This window comes from Miniopterus schreibersii (assembly GCF_964146895.1).
Source record: "Miniopterus schreibersii genome assembly, chromosome: 1".
NCBI classification, from domain to species: domain Eukaryota; kingdom Metazoa; phylum Chordata; class Mammalia; order Chiroptera; family Miniopteridae; genus Miniopterus; species Miniopterus schreibersii.
In genome coordinates, this window is record NC_138101.1 from 120353087 (window position 1) to 120371385 (window position 18299).

Consider the following 18299-nt stretch of genomic DNA (forward strand, 5'->3'; position numbering starts at 1 on the left):
TAGGGGGAGGGCCTGAGAATTTGCATTTCTAACAAGTTACCAGGAGATGCTAGGCCTGCCTGTTTGACAACCACACTTTGAACAGCATCTGCCTAGTTTGCTTGGGGTACTGAATTGACAATGTAGTGGTGTTAACTAGAGTCTCAGTGAGGGGTCAGTCTGACTTTCCTTTGCCTACACTGGAGTCATCAACTTTACAATGAAATTGTCCCCTGGAACATCTCGCCTTTGATGGGGATGGATTTGCATACAATGAACTGTATAGGCCAGTCTGTGACACCATTAGGAGACTACAGAAGAGGGAGAGTTAGATTCTCCCTGCAAGTTAATGGGATTTTGCTAGGTTTTTGCCAGGTTTAGTCCATTTTTGAGATTCATATGAAGAAATGCAAGGAGGCTGGGATACATGTGAGGCAACAGTAGTGAATCCTGTATTGCTACACTGGAGGGTACAGAGCCTGGGGAAGGAATGAAGGGGAGCAGAGAGTAGAGGAAGAGTAATGGGAAGTAAGTCTAAAAACAAGTTCAGGGACAAGATTGTGAAGAGTCTTAAATGTCACATTAAGGAGTTTGTGTTAAGTTAAATAACAAATTCAACTGAGTAAATGTTAAAGATCTAATTGATTTTATTGTGCAGTTCATGAATCAGGCAGCATCCCATCTAGCAAGTAGAAAGGAGCTCTGAGGAGCGGTACAAATGGAAGTGTTTTATAGGCAGAAGGGGAAAATAACAGATTGTTTTGGACTTAGGTAACTTATTTATGCAACACAGAAGGGGGCTATGTAGCAGATTACCTCTTGTGTCAACCAGAAAGTTCCAGACTGACCAGTTAAGATGACATTCCTGGGGGTTGTAACTGCAATTAGATTAGATATTAAGTTTTGGTTTGCTGGTGTGGGGCTCAGCACAAGTGACTCCATTTTGGGCCTTTTTTTTTTTTTTTTAATATATCTTTATTGATTTCAGAGAGGAAAGGAGAGGGAGAGAGAGAGATAGAAACATCAATGATGAGAGAGTCATTGATCGAGCCCACAACCCGGGCATGTGCCCTGACCGGGAATCGAATCCCGATCACCTGGATCCTAGGTTGATGCTCAACTGCTGAGCCACGCCTGGCTGGGCTTGGGCCTGTTTTTTAACTTTTAGAAGTTTTTGGTATAATGACACCTGTTTTTAAAAGTTTCCATGTTTCATACTTAATATTCAGTGTGTGTATTTCATTTTTTTCTTTCAGGATTAAGCATGAAAACATTGTGGCCCTGGAAGACATTTATGAAAGCCCAAATCACTTGTACTTGGTCATGCAGCTGTAAGTACCTTTTTAAATTGATGAGTGTTGACCAGGGATTGCAAACTCAAATGCCTACAAGGCTAGGTGGTAAAATTAACTAATGTAGTGGGCCAGGTAAAAACAAAACAAAACAGGGAGTGGTGAAGGCTGTTGGACATTGGAGATGTGTGTACCCAACTAAAGACAGTTGGCTGAACACAGGAGGCTGCAGGCCTCACTTGGTCTTGCTTGTAGCTGCTGGGTTAGTCTGAAAATCTGAAGTTTCCATAATGGGTTTTCAGTGCTACCATTTGCAGGGTGCACCTACCTTCAGGATGACTGTTTTGCTTTTAATGTGGAAGTTCCAAATGCTGCTTCCTGAAAACCCTTCTGTGGGCCCACTGTGAAGTACACTCTGCTCTTCTCTCAAGGAGGAACTCCTACCCTTGTCTTCATTTCTAGGGCAGCTTTGGGAGGGAGCAGCAGATGGCAGCTGTGTGCTCTGTCCTTTCCCTCTACTCTGCTGGCAGATAAACACACATGTGACTAAACCGGAGTTCATGCCAGAATAAGAAAAGTATAACTGGAGTTAGACCTTGACAATTATCACCCCAGTATAGTATGTCTGCATTCTAATAACACTGGAGATTACCAGAAGGGGGAGGAAATGAGAAAGCTAAATATTCAGGTAGCAACTATACTTGAACATGTATTTTTAAATGTAAGTTGAAATTAGCCTCCCCCCTCACACAAATGCTTCACTCTAAGTGATATAATTCCTAGGAGTAGTCCAGGACTAGATTTATTAGAATTAAGTGATGGAAACTGTGGAAGAGTGTTATACTTTAACCATGACCTGAGAAAATAAATTCTGAAATAACATATTATTGAGCTGAGTGACTGAAGAGGACTTTTGTTGAAGGTCAGAATGTATACTGAAATTTTATTATTTATGATTTTCAGACTTTGGATTGTCAAAGGTATTTAGAAAATTTGAGGGTTAGTCTAACAATTTATTTTTTATCTGTTCTTTTATTTTCCTTATGAATGTTTAAATAACACCTTATCTGGGGATCGTGGTGGTGACCAGCAGTTTCAGATTTGTGTTATTGTCAGCCATGAGCCTGGCAGGGAAGCAGTTTTGACTGCTGGTTTCATGCCAACTCCCAACTGCCTAAGTGCAGGCTTTCCTAGTTCTTTGCTATCCTGTTTGTTTTACAGTTTGCCACATTTATGGTTCTTCCTAGAGGCTGGCAGCTCTCCCCAATCAGGGGGCAATCCCCAGAAGCTCATGTGTCTTTGTTTTGTATAGAGTTTGTGCTTTAAGCAGCAGGTGAATCAATTTCCCACCAAATATTGACTGCCCAATGGGAAGAATATGACATTCTGGTGACAAGAAAAGGCCCTACAAAATGTCAGTAGTGTATTTAAATGTATGCTTTTTTATTGGTAATAAAAAAAAAAAGTATTCATACTTTAGTTCTCTGTTGGAACTGTCACTTAAATCAGTTAGAAAGTACCCCAAATATGTAAATCTCAGTTCTGTCTCTTACTAGCTAGGTGAATTCAGGCAAATAGCTATACTTCTCTGAATATCAGTTGCCTTGATTGGAAAAAAAATGGGGATCACAATAATATTAATATTAGGGTGCTATAGTGAGTATTGAATAAGAGAAATGTGTGGGAAATGGTCTGCCATAAATAGTAGGTCCTCAATGCAGACTGTTTTTTTCATCAGTATGTCTCTGCAGATAAAGTTGTAAGTTGAACTATTGTAGGTCAGGGACCATCTGTATACTTACCAGCAGAAGTTTATGTAAAGATTGGTTGGCATGAAAGCATATAAGAATTTGGAACAGAATGAACCTTAGAACAAAGTTTGGATGTCACACTGTCAGCACAGCTGTCCCCATCCCTCACTGAGCTTTTCTATCACACTTTATACTCTTTTGCAATTATCTTTAATATAGACCACATTCATTCAGAATTTGTATTAATGCAGAGAGGAATGGTGCTGGAATGAACTCTTGGGGGGCACTGGGTGAGGTTTGTCAGGCAAATTAATCACAAAATCCATATCTAGAGGTGATGTTTAAAGCACCTAAGGAAAAAACTAACTGCATGGTTAAACATTTCAGAGGCACTATTTACATAAACACTGGACATGCTAATTATACACTTAACTGATACGAATTTTTTTTCATTGTTTCTCCTTATTATATAAAAAGCCAGCTTTATTGAGTTATAATTTGCATACAATTAACTGCACCCATTTAAACTGAACAATTCAGTGATGAATGTGAGACGAATCATATCCAGGAAGCCACCACCACAATCAAGAACAGGAAATTTCCATCAGTCTAAAAGATTCCTTGTGGCCATTTGAAGCTGTCCCTCCCTCACCTCTGATCCCAGCCAGCCAGTGGTCCACTTTCACTCAGTAGAGATTCTTTTGCATTTTCTAAAATAGTGTATACATGGGATTATATAGCATGTACACTTTCATGTCTGGCTTACTTCACTCAGCATGATTACTGACATTCATCCATGTGGTAGTATGGATCAGTAATTTGTTCCTCCTTATTGCTGAGCAGTATTCCCTTGTTCTAGATAATTCTCATTTTATCCACTTACCCGTTGGTAGGTATTTGGGTTGTTTTCAGTTTGGGGCTATTATGAATAAAGTTACTGTGAACATGCATGGACAAGCCTCTCTGTGGGTGGGTGTATGTTTGGGTGAATACCTAGGAGTAGAATGAGTGACCCATATAGGCGATGTTATTTTGAACTTTTTAAGAAACTGCCAGACAGTTTTCCAAAGTGGTTTTACCATTTTACATTTTCATCTGCAGTGTAAGTTCCTGCTCTTTACATTCTTACCAACACTTGACACTTCCAGTTTTTTCAATTTTAGCCATTTTAATGGGAGTGCAGTGGTATCTCATAGTGGTTTTAGTTTGCATTTCCCTGATGATTCATGATGTCAATTAAATTTTTATGTCTTCATGAGCCATTAGTATATCTTCTTTGGTAAAGTGTTTAATCAAATCTATTACTTAATTTTTATTGGATTGTTTACCATCAAATTGTAGGTTGGAAGTGTTCTTTATATATTCTGTTCTTTGTCAGATATATGTAATATGAATATTTGCTTCCATTCTATAGCTTGCTTCTTTTGTTTTCTTAATGGTGCCCTTTTAAAAACAGCTTTATTGAGATATAATTCACACACCATACAGTTTACCCATTTAAAATGTACACTACAGTGGTTTTTATTAGCCACAGGGTTTTAAGTCATCACACAACCTAATTTTAGAACATTTTCGTCCCCCTAAAAGAAGCCCTGTACCCATTAGCAGTCACTCTCGAATCTTCCCTTTCCCCAGCCTCTGGCAGCCAATTACTATCTGTCTCTGTGTATTTGTCTACTCTAGATGTTTCACGTAAATGGAATCATGCAATGTGTATGTTTTTTGTGACTGGCTTCTTTTACTTAGCATAATATTTTCCATGTTTATCCATGTTGGAGCACATACCAGTATTTCATTACTTTTTTAAAAGTTGTTTTTATTGTTCACACTGTTACAGATGTGCCCCATTTTTCCTCCTTTGTCTCCCTCCATCCCCACCCCCCTAGGCCTTTGCCACATTATTATCTGTGTCCACATTATTATCTGCATATATGTTCTTTGGTTAATCTCTTCTAATCTCCCTCACCTCCCTCACTTCTGGGATCTGTTAGTCTGTTCCATGTATCCATGCCTCTGGGACTGTTTTGTTCATTCAGTTTATTTTGTTCATTAGGTTGCACATATAAGTGAGATCATGTGATATTTGTGTTTCACTGACTGGCTTATTTCACTTAGCAGAATACTCTCTAGGTCCATCCATACTGTCCCAAAGAGTAGGAGATCCTTCTTTTTCACAGCTGCATAATATTCCATGGTATAAATGTACCGCAGCTTTGTTATCCACTAATTTACTGATGGGCACTTGAGCTGTTTCTAGATGTTGGCTATTGTAAATAATGCTGCTGTGAACATAGGGGTGCATATATTCTTTCTGATCGGTGTTTCAGGATTCTTAGGATATATTCCTAGAAGTGGGATCACTGGGTCAAAAGGTAGTCCCATTTTTAATTTTTTGAGGAAACTCCATACTGTTTTCCATAGTGGCTGTACCAGTCTGCATTCCCACCAGCAGTGCACGAGGGATCCTTTTTCTCCACACCCTCGCCAGCACTTGTCATTTGATTTATTGATGGTAGTTATTCTGGCTTGCCAAGTAATATTTCATTATGTGGTTATATCACATTTTATTTATCCATTTATCAATTGATGGGCATTTAGGCCATTTCTGCTTTTGGCTGTTATACATAATGATGTTAGGCATATTCATGTACAAATTTTTTGTGTGGACATATGTTTTCATTTCTCTTGGGTGTATACCTGGGAGTAGAATTTCTGGGTCAAATGGTAACTCCATGTGTAACATTTTTGGGAACTCCTAAACTCTGTTCCAAAGTGACTGCACCATTTTACAATCCCAAGAGCAGTGCATGAGGATTCCAATGTCTCTACATCCTTTCCAATACTTGTTTTATCTTTTAGTTGATAGCCATTCTTGGGTGTGAAGTGTTACCTCATTGTGGTTCGTCCACTTACAGATCATCTTTGGAGAAATATCTATTAAAATAATGTATCTCTTTTAAAATTGGGATATTTGACTTTTATTTTTGAGCTATACAACTCTCTCTATATTCTCTATATAGGTCCCTTATTAGACATATGATTGGCAAATATTTTTTCCTAGTCTGTGGTTTTCCTTTCACTTTCTTGATGGTATCATTTGCAGCCCCGAAGTCTTTAACGTTGATGTACAGTTTGTTTTTTCTCTTGTCACTTATGCTTTAGTGTAATATCTAAGAAACCATTACCTAATTCTTAATGGTACCTTTTGAATAGGAAACATTTTAATGGTAAAAAATTCCAACTTATTAATTTGTTTTCTCTTCTGGTTTGTGCGTTTTGTGTCTTGCATGAGAAGTTTTTGCCTACCCCAAGTTTGCATTTATTTTTTTCTTCTAGAAGTTTTATAGTTTTAGCATTTCATTTAAATGTATTTGCTTTTAAAAAAATTATCTTTAATTTTGAAAGTATTACAGATGTCCCCCTTTCCTTCCCCCCTCCTTTGACCCCCTCCACCCTGCACCTGCCCCTCAGGTCTATTTCAAGATCAACTTTAAATTAATTTTTAAATATGGTGTGAGATAAGGAAGGTTGGTATTCTTTTTGCATGTTTACTTTACTATAGGGATATCCAATTTTCAGCATCATTTGTCGGGAAGAACTTTTCTCCCCTCAGTTAATCGCTTTGGCACCTTTGTAAAAAATCAGTTGACCATATATGGTTAGATTAATTTCTGGGCTCATTGTTTTATTCCATGACTCTATATGTCTGTCCTTCTGTCAGTACCACTCTGCAACTTTTTTGTAAGCCTTGAAATCAGCTTGTATAAGTCTCTAACTTTGTTATTCTCTTTTTAAAATTGCTTGGGGTATTCTAGATTTTTTGCATTTTCATATAAATTTTAGAATTATCTTTTTTCCTCCCCCAAAATGCTTTTGTGAATTTTGTTTGGAATTGCTTTGAATCTGTATAAAACTTTGGGGGAAAATTTACAACTTAAAAAGTTGTGCCTTTCAATCCATAAACATGATAAAATAGCTTCACTTATGTAGATCTTTCATTTCTCTTAATGCTTTATATTTTTCAGTGTGTAGTCATCCATATCTTTGTTGAATTTATTCTGAAATATTGTTTATCTTATTATAAATGGGTTTTTATTTAATTTTCCAGTGGCTTGTTGCCGTTATACAAAAATGTGGTTGATTTTTTTTGTGCGTTAACCTATGCCCTTGCTAAATTCACTTATTAGTTGTAGTAGTTGTTTTCTAGATTTCTTAGCAATTTCTAAAGAAACAGCCATGTCATCTGCAATTTACATTAATTCTGGTTGGTCCTCAAGAGAATTCTGTTTGGCAAAACTTTGATAATTTAGCTCTCAATATTAAGTATAAGTACACTTAATGTCATATATTTCTTTAAAATGTTTCATGTCAGATATTTTGAAAATTCAAATTGGCCTCACTTGTATTCCTTTCTCTTCTTCATTGATTGTCTAAATCAGTGAGATTCTTAAAAAGCAATGGCAAAAAAAAGTGGGGGGAGCAGTGACAGAAAACTTTTGATGTATCACAATATAATGTTTGGAAAATATTTGATTTGGTTGGAAAGTTTCGTGGACTTTATTGTTATTTTTGTTGTTGTGTTTTTATTTTTGTCGACAAGTCTTAATAGTGTTTGTTCTTGAGATCCCCATATCTTTGGTCAGTGGAAAATGGGTTTGGGTGTTTTTTGGAAGAGCTTACAAAGTGCCTGCTTTCTAAATACTTGGAGAAGATCTTGAACACAACAGTTGGGGAGACTATATTTCACAATATTTGTGCCTGGGAGATTTTTGGTTTCCTAGGAAACATTGCCATGGGCACTGACACACAGATATAATAGGGGGCGCTTAGCACCCTAATTTTATTACTTAGCTAATTGTTTCAACTCTGAGTACTGTAGCATGTATTTTTCTGTGCTGCTACGGCAAAAGAGATTTGATTGCTTATAGGATTCTGTGTTTAAATTTTACTTGGGTTTTTGACAAATATATATTTTTTCAGTATGCCATTTTTGGTAACATTCTTTAGATTGTATGACATTGGGATAAGTTACAAATGAAGAGCACATTTGTTTAGAATTTATTTCTCATCTAACTTTACTTGTGGAATACTAGCCCATATATTTGGAGATGAGAAAGGACATGCTCATAATACCTCCCCTTTTGCATACACTTCAGGCTGATAAAATTCAAAGGACACATCAGAATTAATTTTTTTAAATAAAGAGATGATATTCCATATTGAATTACATTATATTTTCAGTAAGACTTAAATTTCCTTTTGTGGTAACTCCTGCATTTATATCATTAGCCTGAACCCCTCCCTTGAATCCAGGCTTTATATCTGTCTGCTCAGTAGCTTCACTTCACTGTGTAATAAGCATCGCTCACTTATCAGATCCAAAATAAACTTCTGAATTTTCCACAAAATCTGCTTCTCCTGCTGTTTGTCTCTTTTAACAAATGGCAACTCCATTTTTCCAGCTGCTCAGGTCAAAACCCCGCAGTTGTCCTTAACTCATCTTCTTCTCTTGTGCCTACAATCCCATCCATTGGCAAGCTCTGTGGTCACCAACCTGGTACTATACTGAGAATCCAGCCATTTTCTCATCTGCACAGCTACCACTCTGGTCCGAGATATTTTCATATATAAGGCTTATCTTTCTTCCCCAACCTTTCCCTACTGCACTGTTCTTTCTCAGTATATTAGCCAGATCTTGTCATGCCTCTGGTGAAAACTCCCATTGGCTTTCTATCTCAGAGTAAAACAACAGGTCCTTACAGCAGTCTCCAGGTCACTCTGTGATAAGCCCCTGGTAACCTCTCAGACACCATCCCTACTCCTCTCATTATTTCCTTCAGCTGCAGCCCTTGCTGTTCCTCACACACACATAGCTTTCACCCCCATGGGCCTTTGTTCCTGCTCATCTCTCAGTCTGGAACACTTCCTTTAGATATCTTAATGCTCTCATGGAATGAAAGAAATATTAGAATTTCTGCCAAATGTCACCTTTTCATTGAGATATTCCCCAGTTCCGCTGTATGAAATAATAACCCTGCCAGCACCTTCTACCACACCCATTCATTCCTGTCTCCTTCCCCAACTTTGATTTTGTCTATAAGACTTGTCACCATCATAAAATTTATCTCTGCTTTGTTCTCTGCTAGAACAGTGCTTGTATATTATGATAGACACTTAATATGTGTTCAATTAATATGATTACATATTCAAGGAATACTAGTTAACATTAATTCACTCATTTAATTCTTACAACAAACTTAGGAGCAACCATTATTTCCATTTTACATGAAGGCTCTGAACAGAAAGGTTGGATCATTTATCCAAGCCAAAAAGCGAAGTGGTTTCGCTTAACCAACGTAATCTAATACACTGATGACATTTTCTAGGAAAAAAATCTTGTAGGGAATATTAATGTGAATAGTTCAGTTTACCTGGAAACACTTATCAATTATGACTCAATGAGTATTTATTATTATTATTATTATTTTTTTATCCTCACCTGAGGATACTTTTTCCACTGCTTTCAGAGAGTGGAAGGGAGAGAGAGAGAAACATCAGTGTGGGAGACACACATCAATTGGTTGTCTCCTGCACATGCTCCACCCGGGACCAGGGATCAAGCCTGCAACCAAGGTACATGCCCTTGGCTGGAATTGAACCTAGGACCCTTCAGTTCAGGGGCCAATACTCCAACCATTGAGCCAAACCACGTAGGGCTCAATGAGTGTTTTAAAAGCTGAAACTAGAAAATGCCCTGTAGTTTTCAGTGGTTTGTGAGGGGGAAAAAGAAAGTAAACTAAATGATATCACAGGAAATCATTAAAGCAATCTAAATTCATCACAGCAGTGATCATGTTTGTTTCTTAAATAATTTTTTCAATTAATGAAGGAATGGACAAGTATGAACTAGTGTGTTTTATCAATATTGTGATTTGTTACATTGTGCATATTCCACGTGAGATACAAATATTTCCGATATCCCTTTCATTCCCTGTTAGCATTAAGATATGTACTACTAGTTACCTGCTGAGCTTGAAAAACCAACGATTAAACACACTTTCTGTCCACCCGGGCATGGCTCAGTGGTTGAGCATCAACCTAGAATCCAGGAGATTGCAGTTCGATTCCTGGTCAGGGCACATGCCTGGGTTGTGGGCTCGGTCCCCAGTCAGGGGCGTGCAGGAGGCAGCCGATCAACGACTCTCTCATCATTGATGTTTCTCTCTCTCTCTCCCTCTCTCTGAAATCAATAAAGATATATTTTTAAAAACACACACACAAAAAACACACACTTTCTTTAAAGAATATTAATTTGACTCCTGAGTAGTTCAAAGATGAAAATATACGTAGCTTCCAAGAGAAAATACTGTTTATTTACTCCACTGGCTTGTGCACGAAGCCTTTTGAACATTTCCCTGTTTGTGGGGGTTGCCAGTGTTACCTTCATGTGGATGTTGTATTCATAATTCATACAATGTATTTCCAGAAACAGTTTTAATTAGAACACAAATTATTACTCCCAATACAAAATCTTTTGTAAGTAGCCAAGCATAAATAATAATGAGGAAGAAAGTGTTTCTGACTGTGAGACCTTAATAAATTTACATATAAATTACCAAAATCTTATCTTTGTTCACAATAGACACTAATTGAGAGGCTAGAGGGCCTGTGACTTTTATTCAGTGTTGGGTGAGTGGAAGGGGTTTGGAGGACACACACAAGACATAGTGAGTGGGGCTCTCTCTGTGGAGGAACAGTTGTAACCCACAACCACCGTGCCCCTCAGGGTTTGTGCAGGAACCTGTGGGTCAGAGGGAATGCCTGGTGGAGACACCCTTTGAGTGGACAGTGACTGGAACTTAACCAGATGGATGTGCTGGGGGAGGGATGTGATGGGGGCTGTGATCCAGGCTGAAGGGCTGGTACAAAGAGAGGCAATTAGGAGCCTGTGTGGGATGTGATGGGCTCAGGCTGTGGCGAGATCAGTCTCTGAAAGTTCCAGTCTGTGAGAGTTCAGTCTGAGGGTTCAGTCTGTGAGGGTCAGTATGTGGAGGGTTCAGTCTGAGGGGTCACTCTATGAGGCTTCAGTCTGTGAGGGGCAGTCTGTGGGGGGTTCCACCTGTGAGGGTCAGTCTGTGAGGGTTCAGCCTGTGAGGGTCAGTCTGAAGGGGGTTCCATCTGCGAGGATTCACTCTACGAGGGTCAGACTATGAGGGTTCAGTCTGTGGAGAGTCAGTCTGTGGAGGGTTCTGTCTGAGGGGTCAGTCTGTGAGGGTCACTGTGTGAGGGCCAGTCTGTGAGGGTCAGTCTGTGAGGGTTCAGTGTATGAGGATTCAGCCTGTGAGGGATCAGTCCGTGAGAGGTCAGTTTGTGAGGGTCAGTCTGTTGGCTGTTCCATTTGCGAGGATTTTAGTTTGTGGGGTGTCTAGTCTGTGAGGGTTTCAATCTCGGGGAGATTCAATCTGCAGGTGGTTCCATATGAGAGGCACCCAGTCTTTTGGGACCCATCTTTGGGGGTTAAGTCTGCATAGGGTTTTGTCCTTTGGGGACAGATTTGGCTGGGATGGAAGACTGTGACATCTTTGCGGGAGATATGGCTGGAGATGCTGGCAGAGGCTAGCTCAGTACTGCTGCCACTTTGTCGTCCTCAAGGCGAATTATTTAGTATACCTTTTATGCTCCTCCTGCCCCTGGAAAACCTACTGAGATGTAAAGGGCTGAGAGAGTTAAGAAGGTAAAGAAAGAAGAAAAGCCAAGATCCAATATAATCATGAACCAATTTTACTAGGTTCAACCATATAAAATTGCCAAGATGCAATCATAGTTTTTGAAATCTTTCTTCTCTTTTAATGTAAGCTTTTACAACTATAAATTTTCCTCTTAGCTTTTTTTTTTTTTTGCTACATCCCATAAGTCTGGGTATGTTGTGTTTTCAATTTCCTCAAGCTGTTTTCTTAATTACCTTGTGATTTCTTCTTTGACCCATTGGCTGTTTGTGAGTGTGTTGTTTAATTTCTAGGTATATGTGAAATTTTCCAGTTTTTCTTCTGTTGTTGATTTCCAGTTCCCTTCCATCAGGATTGGAAAAATTTATTACGCCTTGTTTTGCTGCCTAACATGCTGGAGAATGTTCCATGTGAACTGGAGAAAAATGTGTTCTGTTGTTGGGTGACATGTTCTCCGTATGTGTGTTAGGTCTAATTTGGAGTGTTGTAGAAGCCCTCTGTTTCCATACCCATCTTGTTCGTTTGGTTGTCTATTACGGGAAATTGGGTACCGAAGTCTCCTGCTATTTTTATAGAGCTGTCAATTTTTCCCTGCAATTTTGTCAATGTTTGCTTCATCTATTTTGGAGCTCTGATGTTTGGTGCATGTTTGGGGCCTGTATCTTCTTGGTGAACTAACCCTTTTATTAATGCCCTTCTTTGTCTTTTGTAACAGTTTTGATTTTTTTATAACCATGTTTTCATACAATCATTTTTGTCTAAATGATTTTCACAATGCTTTTCTAAATATCATCTTACCTGTTTTATCCAATTTGAATAAAAATTAACATCTTTCTTTACATTTTAAATGAGCTCTTTAAATTATGCACAGTTTTAAAATCCCACACATTATATGAACAATTGTAAAATTTTAGTAAGTAAGATTTAGTCACTAATACTTAAATTTGAGAAATCATAAAAATACATATAAAGAGTAGAGTCATGCTTAGAATATGAAACATCAATTTCAGAAATTATCCATTTTTAACTTAAATGTTGTACAAATATTTGATTTAAGGGTACATGTAATACCCTAAAGTCAGCAAGCTGAGCTTGTAAAAAAAATAGAGAAGGTATCACCACTGACTTTGTTGCTTCTAGTTCCCTAGTAGATAACAACTTAAGGCTTGTGCCTACGCAGTCATACATTTCTGACTATCTTAGATTAGACATTCTGGTTTGAGATGCTCCTGAACTGCAGTTACATTCGATGACTTATTAAAAGAAACAGGCTCTCTGCTTCAACCAAACCCGTTTCCCCATGCTCTGCAAATAGGATATGGATGTTCCTGCCTCAGGTTTTCTCTCATGTCTTCCCAGTTTCTTTAATGCTCTTTCTATTCTTGTCAGTCATCTACACCCTCTCTTTCCTTTTAAAGCACCAGATTAAACCCTTCAGGTCCCACCCAGGCTTCTTAATGCCTGTCTTTGTACCAGCTCTTCAGCCAGGAGCATAGCCCCACCCTGCCCCACACCCAGCATATCCATCTGACTAAGTCCTAAGCTCTCTCCACCCAAGGGTGTCTTCTCTATCAGGGCCTACCCTGTGACCCAGAGCTCCCTGTGCAAACCTGGAAGAAAGCAATCATTGTGGATTATAATTGCTCCTCTCGAAAGTGTGAGCTGCACACCTTCTGTGATCCCAGGGGCCACAGCCCAGAGAATTCACTCTCCTGAAATTCTGTGACATTTTTGTCTGTCATGGTCATTATGCATTATGATAATCATCCATTCATTTACCCAGCAAGTGCTTATGGAGCCTCTAAGTTATGTCTGGCATTAGTCACCAGTGGGAATACAGCAATGAATATAATAAATTCCCTTCCCCTATGGAGCTTATATCACAGCAGAAGAAAGAGACAGCCTACAAACAATGAACTTCATAAACAAGTATGTATCAGGTAGTGATAAAGTCTGTTGAGACAAATTCAAAGGGAGTGAGGGGGATACCAAAGCTGGAAGGTGTGTGGGTGGATTACTACTTTATACAAAATGGCCAGGGGAGACCTCTCTGATAAGGAGACATTTGAGCAGAGACCTGAAAGAAGTGAGGTAATAAGCAAAATGGCCAGGTCTGACTTCATGTGTGTGACACAGAGCCCTAAACTCAGAAGGGCCCCACACTTGGAGTTTAATGCTTTGCACTTGCCATCTAAACAGCCTTAATAGTTTAGTCTTTGAATTTGTGTTTTATAAGTGAAGTCCAAGGGGATTGGAGCCCCGGCTCATGTCAGGTTCCACCTCCGGCCGCCTCCCCAGGACAGATTCTTGGTTGCCCACTCCCCTGTTCCCACCTGGTGGGGACCTGGGCACAAGTATGGGGATGTTTGTCAGATGCATACACCCAGTATACCAATGTGGTTTGGAACCTCAGGTGCCATGGGGGCCTGTGCTCACCCCACAGATGCATATCCCTATGACTAAGGGAGTGGATCATTGAAGAACAGATAAAAAATACCACGACAGTTTGAGTGAGAGACAGTAGCAGATACGGAGAAAAATTTTCCCAGCGTTTTGAACAAGGAACATACATTTTTATCTTGTACCAGGCCCAGCGTGTGGTTGTTAGAAAAAGAGCATCCTGGCCACAGAACAGCAGGTGCAGGAAGATCAGGGGGCCTGGGAGGTGGGAGGACAGAGGGTGAGCAGGTGATTGGGTGCAGCAGAAGGGCTTCGAGGGGCATGGCCGAGCCACATCTAGTGGGGCCTGGGTTCTGGAGGAGGAATGGGGGTCGTTGGGAAGAGATCTGAGGAAGGAGGTCTAGAACCCTTAAAGTGTACTCATGTCCGGGTACAGTTATTTTTCTGGGATTATATCCTGGTTTACCCATTTAAATCTAAGTTTCCAGTGGTCAGGGACCATTGAGTCACAGGATGTAGCCCAAGGGAATTTTGGACATAATCTAATCCAACCTCAACTTCTGCCCCCTTGAGGGAATCACTGCCCCTTCATTGGAATCATGAAAGTCCAAATGGTTCTATAAACAATTTCATGGGGAAAGTTGAGGCTATTACGTATAAAATTCCTCATGTTCCCATTTGGGAGATTTTTTCAGGCATCTGGAAGGAGGTGTGGGGGAGTCTCACAGGACTTATTTGAGAGACTCATTTAGGAATGCTGTAAAGTGGACAGGTGGCTGGGCTAGAGTCCCGAGTGTGGATTCCACGTACCTTCTGCCTTTGGTGAGTTCTGTGCCAGCTCAGTGCCTGGCCTCTCTGGGTCTGTCTGTAATGTAGAGGGTTCTTATTGCTGTTGCTGGTTTACATGTTTTAGATGAGCCTGAGATCTCAGGTCTAAAATTCCATGCTTTTGTGTCTTTCGCTGTCCCCGTTTTCTCAGTGTCAGTCTCTGTGAAACCAGCGCAGACACTGGAAATCCAGTTATTTGGTTTTCTGCATTTGCTAGCTAAGCCTCTCCATTTCCCAAGAAGATTATTTCTCAAATTGTGTCTTCTCTCCTTGAATCCATGGGGCTTTCTAAATAAAGCATGTTGATAGTGATGCTGGCTTGGCAGCCCTGACGAATGTATGAAATTTGGTGTTTCACACAGAGGAGGGAGGTGATGGCTGGGATTAGAGACATGTTCTTTGGTTCCCGTTTTGAAGAAGATGGTTAGAATTCTGGCAGATCCCTATTGCCACATCTGGGTGATTAATTTCACACTTGGGAGTAAAAATCTTTGCTCTTCGTAGCTCAGGCTCTCAAGCTTATTCACCCCAGCCTTCCTTGTTTCTGCCAGCTCCCAAGCTTCTTTTCCATTGAAGACTTTGGTGTCTGACTCACAGATTTCTACATCCCACAACTTCTGTGACCAGGATGGTCATCATGGTACCATCAGTGTCCCTGTTGACAACCCACATGATGACCTGCAATGTTCTCAACAAGCTTTAACCCCATGGCTACTCCCTAGAATGGTGATCTTAATCTCTACCACTCCATGTCTGTCTTTAGCCTAGCTCACAACAGTCCCTCAGTTTTCATTTCTTGCCTGTTCTTTGATGTTACTGAGAACCCCCAGTGCCTCCCTCCTTGAGCTTCCTATTCAGCCTAACCCCTCTGAGTATCCCCACCACCATTCCCCTGCCAGCATCCTTACTGCTTTGCTTGCTGCATCTACCTTGCAAATGCAAAACTTGACCTCATGCCCCAGCTGGTGTGGCTCAGTTGGTTAGAGTGTCAACCCGTGTACCCAGGGTCATGGGTTTGATCCCTGGTTGGGGCACATATGGGAGGCAACTGATGGATGTTTCCCTCTCACACAGATGTTCCTCTCTCTCTTCCTCTCTCTCTAGAATCAATGAAAAACATATCCTTGGGTGAGAATTAAAACAAACAAACAGTCAAACAAAAAAAAGTTGACCTCAGTGCATCCTCTCCCCCTAAACCAGGGCTGCTGGGTCCTAGTGGAGGGTAGCACACTGTCAGATGGCTAGGAGCTGCTGAAAACTCAGTGGTCTCCAGTCTCAGCCCTGTCCTCAGCCCTGCTCAGCTCTCCTCGCACATGATCTGGTTAGCTGCTTCTTCTGTTCTTGTGTATTCCACTGATTCCAAACATGTATTGTTCTTCCTAAGCTACCTGTTCCATCAGTTGGATATTAGAGTTTAATCAATTAGAACTATATGAGACTTTAAGGGGGGTACTTTGTAAATCAATATAAGTATACTAAAATGGCATCAAACCTCTTTGTAAACAAATCCCCCATATTTTGGTTGCATTGGTTTAAAAAAAAGTTGGAAACCTTAATCAAAGTATTCAACAAGTTAAGTACAAAAAATAGCAGCTTTTGAAGTTTTTAGAAAATTGCAATTATTGGAAACAGAACTTGAGACACACCCTACAAAAGAGAGAAAGAAACTGAACAAATTAAGTGATGAGAGCTCAATAAGGTATATGAGTGAGTTTTGAAATTCTGTAACTGTGCTTTGGGATAACTCAATCTGTGGGAAATGTCTGGGTGGAGCTCCTGTTTTTTATTGGATAATTTTATATCTGTGATGCAATGGAATGAGATTGGGAAGGCTGATTATGTTGCAGCATCCAAATTTGGAGAAACATTAAAAATCATTAATAGACTCAATTTATTTGACAAGGTTTGTCTTTTACAAGTATTTATCAAAGAAAGGCCGTATTTATTGAAGAAAGGTGGTAAAATGGCTGAAACATACATATATATATATGCGCGCACACATACATGCTTTTTGATTAAAAATTTATAGTTAGAATTTCTCTGTTTAGCATGATTTGCTTTGAATTTATTATGTGTTGTAGCATGTAGAGAGTATTTTCCAAGTTAAAAATATTATAATCAATGAAGAATCAATAGAACTGCCTATGACCCAGCGATTCTACTTTTGGGAATTTATCCAAAGAAACCCTAAAACACTAATTTGAAAGAATATATGCACCACTATGTTCATTGCAGTGTTATTTACAGTAGTCAAGATTCGAAAGCAACCCAAGTGCCCATCAGTAGATGAGTGGATAAAAAAGCTGTGGGACATTTACACCATGGAATACTACTCGGCCATAAAGAAGAAGGGAATCTTACCTTTTATGACAGCATGGATGGACCTGGAGACCATTATGCTAAGTGAAATAAGCCAGTCAGAAAAAGACAAGTACCGTATGATTTCACTCATATGTGGAATCTAATGAACTAACAAGCAAAATAGAGACAGACTCATAGATAGAGAGCAGGCTGACGGCTGTTGGGGGCCAAGGAATGTTGAAGGGATTGAGCAAGAAGGGAAAAAAATAGAGGAAAAAACTCATGGACATGGATAACGGTGTGGTGATTGCTGGGGACAACTGGGTTTTGGCTGCTGGAGGAGGTGGGTCGGGGAGGTGGAGGAGGGTATAGTGGGGATAAATGGTGATGGATGGAGACTTGACTGGGGGTGATGAACACACAATACAGTATACAGATGATGTGTTGTAGAATTGTGTGCCTGAAACGTGTAATTTTGTTAACCAGTGTCACCCCAATAAATTTAATATAAAAGAATCAATTGAAAGTGTTGACAGTTTCAAAGTCAATGATCATAAAATGCAACATTAAAGAATATTGTAAGGAATTTTATGGAGGAAAAAAATAAACCCACATTAGAAAAAAGTGAAATCTTTAGATATAGATTTAGAGACATTATATGCATAAAAATTGATTAAACTCAGTGAATATGTGCCAAGAGTAATTATTCTGCCTATAGTATTTTCTTATATTTAGACAACAGAAAGAAGTTAAAAATTTTTTTTAACATATGGATATGTTATTTTAATTTTTTGGAAAGAACTTCCTTTTAAAAATAGTTATTAAACAAAAATTTTTATAGCCCCACCAAGGTGATAAACACATAACATAAGTAAAAATGGCTTCTTTTACTCCAAAAATGGACTGATTGGCTACTAACTTATACAGTAGTTTTATCTATGATACTCTTTCTAACTTGTCTTCTCTCTAGGAATTAAATCATTCCTTCCTGTCTTTTTTCACAGCCTCATACATATTTTTAT

General features: G+C 39.3%; 1 protein-coding gene across 1 annotated transcript in view; it reads left to right on the plus strand.

Moving 5' to 3' along the window:
- CAMK1D (calcium/calmodulin dependent protein kinase ID) overlaps window positions 1-18299 on the plus strand; it is a 371797-nt gene that overhangs the window by 218154 nt on the left and 135344 nt on the right. Inside the window, exon 3 of the mRNA XM_081129205.1 lies at window positions 1236-1310. Coding sequence (XP_080985331.1) covers window positions 1236-1310 — 75 coding nt within the window. The remainder of the gene's footprint in view (window positions 1-1235; window positions 1311-18299) is intronic.